We start from the raw sequence: 4,703 nt of genomic DNA on the forward strand, positions 1-4,703 counted from the left end.
ATCGTCCATTCTCAATAGATAAGAAAGTTTCTTTCAGAATTTTCGAGAATAGTCATGAGAGTTTCGAGCAATATAGATTGTTCATGAAGAATTTGTTCCATAGACGTCTCTCTCTAGATTTTCTGTATTTTATGGAATAGTTTTTACGTCACTTTTGCTTCATTTCGAAACACGGAACTAGAGTATGAACCAAGTCATTCTCTTCTGTAGTCTATTCAAAAGCTCCAGTTGAAATATATTATTTAGTAGAAATGCAGAAACCCGCAAGCACAACAGTCTTTTATTCTCAGCAATCATCAAATTCCTTTCTTACGATATCATGACAAGTAGCAGCTTATCACTAAAGCTACAAAAGTTGATGCTAGCAAAAGACAAACCAAAACAAATGTGCAAAGAAGAATACAAAATATCTCGTGGTTTTATCAAATCTCAGAAACAACATTGACTCACACAAGTGTATCATCAATCCTCAATTTCTGTAAGAGTCAATAACTCCTGTTTCTTTCTCCTCTGAAAATAGTGGCATTTGATACTGTGGATTCTGTTAAGAGGAGAAAAGATATTTTCAAGAAAAATTCAATTCAGTCGAATTGAGTCTATTCTATCTATTCCCTTCTCGTATATTGTCATTGCATAGCATTTGAATCATAGTTGAATTCCTTCTCCTCAATAGTCGACTATACATTTGAGGTGTTTTTGAAGGTAAACATGACTGTTTAGGTTTAAAGACAATTGCTGCGTCCTCTTGTACGATAAACTTTGTAAAAACTACAACTTTTAAAGATATACAAGAAAGCAAACTATAGAAAGTACAAAGCTGCTTTAGGAACGAGATAACTCCAAGGGAGCTATTATCTCTTTCAATATAAAAAAAGGCAAAACTTTTAAAAGCTCTGCATATTCAAGGAACGATTTGTTCAGCTGCAGTTGAGTCCTATTCTTCTTCCACTCTCAACCATCAGCTCGTTGAATAAGTGAGTCACTGTACAAAAGTTCCTTGCGTTAGACACTTGAAAGAAGACTCTTGCGAAATATAACCTGATGGGTACACTAGTAGAGGCTTCCTTTTGGATATTGGTAACGAGAATCAAAGACAACCCAACGTTTCGTATAAAAAACGGGTCTATCAATAGAAGGAATGTTCAATTCTACTAGGAACAAGTCAAACTTGAAAAAGAAGAGAAACGCTTTCTTATCCAAGTTGCTCTACAAAGAATAAAAATGTCGTCAACTCGCAAGCAATATTCAGCAGAATAAGATAAAACAATTTATCTGATTCCTTTGCAGAGTCAAATCTTAAATGATATTTTGGTTGTTATCCAAACTGGTAAAGGTCTTGTTCTTTTAAATATACTGGATCAATTTCGTCTCCTAGTGAAAAGAAAAGAATATAAGCGTAGAAATAATGGAAAAATAAGAATCTTTCATCTCTCTTGGCAAAGTAAAAAAGAAAGGTGAATCTTGAAATATATGTGCAAGGAGAAGCAAAAACATCACCACTTTTACTGTTGTTATACCAGTCAAAACTCTCAAAAAGTTCTTTACGTGGAGAACGAACCAATAGCCTTGAATCGTTTGAGGTTCGATCCTCCTTATCGTAGGTAGTTTATGTACGAATTTGTGTATAGACAAAAGTATTCCCAACCTTTGGTCAGTTTTTTACTATTGTCCTGTCCTCTGTATACTTTCCAATTCTACGGTTGAATATATGATTTATTCTTCTTTATAACTCGTAATCGAACAAAGATTGTTCCTTGAGCGTATTTGCATAGAAGGAAAGGTTCTAGTTCTCACAATGCAAGCCAAACAGAGTTAATGTCATTGAAATTAGAAAATGAACATTTCACATCTTTAAGGAGTTTTCCTTAATTTTGAGTGACCAACAAAGAAAGGTTCTCAGATCGAGAACGAGTCAAAAACTAGTTGTAGCAAAACCCGTTCTTGGTTTGTTATCAAAATAGGGTCACAAGTAGTTTAAAATTTACCTTGCAGAGACAAGATTGGGCAAACTCAACTCTGTTAAAGGGCTACAGTGTCGCTAGGGAGTTGACAGGAACTTTGTTACGACACTGTTCTTCTCGTTTCACAACATTACTGAGATGTGAGATTGATGGTATCTAGCACACTTATTGTTCCAGAACCTTTTTACATATCTCCAAGTGAAATATTTTCTTTCATAAAACTCACTAGTCACTCAAAATAATATATCTCCAGTGAAAGGAGAGAATACAAAGCGATCCTTCTCATAACAATCCAATTAGAAATGAACACAATGGTTTGATTGTTGGATGGAAAGGAAGGCTCAGTGAGTGTTGTCAAGTCTGTGGACCTGATTCGAGTTTGCTAGTGAAACTTTTCAGACTTTAATTTCTAAAACGAATTCTTCGTTCGTTTTAGTTGGACAAGTGAATTTCTATTATCTACGTTTCTTTTTTAAGCCCTTCAAATGTTTCTTTTAGAACAGTCCATCGAGTCCTGAGCTCTGAGTTCCATGTAGACTGTAGTTTCTTTTTAGTATTTACAACTTTTATTATCTCTTTGGAGTTTATATACTTTATGCAACACTTGTTTTTATTTCACTTCTGGTCTTGTATGGAAATTTGAGATTAGCGTTGTCGAGAAGAGAGCAAAGACAAAGGAGTTTAAGCTGTCGTTGAGTGTTGGTACTTTAGTCAACTAGTTGTTTCACAAGTTTGTTTATTTCTATCGATAATTGTTTCAGAGCATTTTTGCGTATTTATTAGCAGTTGAAAGTCTTGTAGTCTGTTGTTGAGATTCTGAGAATCAGGCTTGGGGCTATTATTTCAAAGATATTCTACAAGAACAAGAAACCAGTCAGACTCTCAGTTGAGTGTTTTGGTCAGTTCACAGATTAACTTTTTGTATGTTAGTTTTTTGTCTTCTATATGACTCTTTTCACGATGGAGAAATCGGTCTGTAACTCTGCAACAGGCATTTCTCAGAATAGCATAGGAAAGTCTTGAGTCCATCATTGCTTATTTTCAATGATTGTTGTATTGTTGTACTTTTAGATCAATTCTCTATTGATTCGAATATGGAAAACGACACCCATAAGGTTTGACAGTTTGTGAAAACGAAAGCTGAATAAACTTGTATTTTGAAAGCAAGGGAAAAGTTTTCAGTTCAAAATATACTCACCTTGTTGGGAACCATGAAATAAAGCAGGCAAAAGGACACTGTTGAAAAATCTTGGTTGTGTTCACCTTGGTAAAGAGTTGTGACGACGGCGACTGTAGCTACTAGTCCCTTTTTGAAAGACGCCTTTGTTTTTATGAATTAATGGTTCTACCGAGGGTGAAATATGTCTAAAACGATATGTGAGTCGTAAGAGTGATAAAGTTGGAACTAGTATTGATGGTGTTTCTGAAAGGCATCTATTGCAAATCGTCTTTGGTTCCTAATATAGTTGAAAAGGAGGGTAACAATAGTAGCACGGTATGAATGGGAAACAAGGCGACTTGTGTGAAACAGTATTTGCCGTGTCAAGAGTGCTGCTGATCTGTTTTTTTCCCAACACACTGAAAGTCATGCTGTTGAAAGTAGTGGTAGTTGTAGCTGTCAAAAAGCGAAAAGGAGACACAACATTTTGTACAAACAGCTTGCGTTTGGATAGTATACAAAGCAGCTCTAAAAGAAACTCAGGAAAGATGGGTTGAACTTCAACAATATTACACGAGCGCAAATATTGATGCAATCGTGTCCGACTAGAGTTTTGGTTTGACTCTGAAAATAAAGTCCAACTTTTGGCAGATAATTCCTAGAAAGCATACGCAGACGAACAAAGTGGTTTGCACATACATTGACACGAACCTAAAACATTTTTCGACTATCACAGCAAAGTCAAACCATTCGCCACTACTTGAAATTCAACCAGAACAGCAACAACAACAAATATGAGCCCAAACCTAGTACAGTATGGCAGAGTCATCAAGTCTACAAAGAGAATGACTTGTGTTTCTATCTTTTACTGTTTTCTTCGTTGTTGGCATGAGTGTACAATTGTCATTGTTTTATTTGATAGCTGTGTTGCATTTGTAGGATTGGGCAACTGATAGTCCAAGTGATCATTTCGAGACAATTTCGTCAGTTGAAACAAGTAATCTTTGACAAGTGAACTTGCAGTATCATGAGAGTGTACAACATACTGTTTTCTGTGATCTAGAATCTACTACTGCGATTTATCTTGATATATTGTAATGTTCTTATGTCGAAACCACACCTTTTGATTATTTATGTTCTAGAACATTTCCATCTTAATTCTTCGACCCTAAGACCAGGTTGATATGAAGTAGTCATCTAGTCGATAAGGATAGGGTAATATCTCTATTTCGTTTTTTTCTCTTCTTTATCGGCGTAACTGTAGAATGGTGAAGATCTTGTTTTTTAGAGTTGTAGTATCTTCTTACAAGAAAAGGGATAAATATGGTAAAACATAGTATTTGAAGACTGCAGGATGATGTAAATTCAAAGAAAGAATCAACTATATTGCAGTTAAAGTTCTATATAAACGATCTGCTGGGAATAGAAATTGAACTTGTCCTAGTACGACCTACTGGTTGTTTTCCCTTATTCATATGAATTGTTATAAAGGACAAAAATTTATGTTTTATATAGTATATACTTTTCAATGAAAGAATATAGAAAGGTTAGTTGAAAGAACTTCAAGGAAAAGAAGTAAATGA

The 4,703-nt window shown here is 34.9% G+C and overlaps 1 protein-coding gene across 1 annotated transcript; it reads left to right on the forward strand.

Annotated features, from left to right (window-relative positions):
• Positions 1 to 3,440: 3,440 nt before the first annotated feature.
• Positions 3,441 to 3,770, forward strand: Gasu_64300 (uncharacterized protein). The gene has a single exon (XM_005702374.1). The coding sequence runs from the start codon at positions 3,459 to 3,461 to the stop codon at positions 3,675 to 3,677; it is 219 nt and encodes a 72-aa protein (XP_005702431.1). The 5' UTR covers positions 3,441 to 3,458; the 3' UTR covers positions 3,678 to 3,770.
• Positions 3,771 to 4,703: the final 933 nt, after the last annotated feature.

This window comes from Galdieria sulphuraria (genome assembly GCF_000341285.1).
Source record: "Galdieria sulphuraria unplaced genomic scaffold scaf_240, whole genome shotgun sequence".
NCBI classification, from domain to species: domain Eukaryota; phylum Rhodophyta; class Bangiophyceae; order Galdieriales; family Galdieriaceae; genus Galdieria; species Galdieria sulphuraria.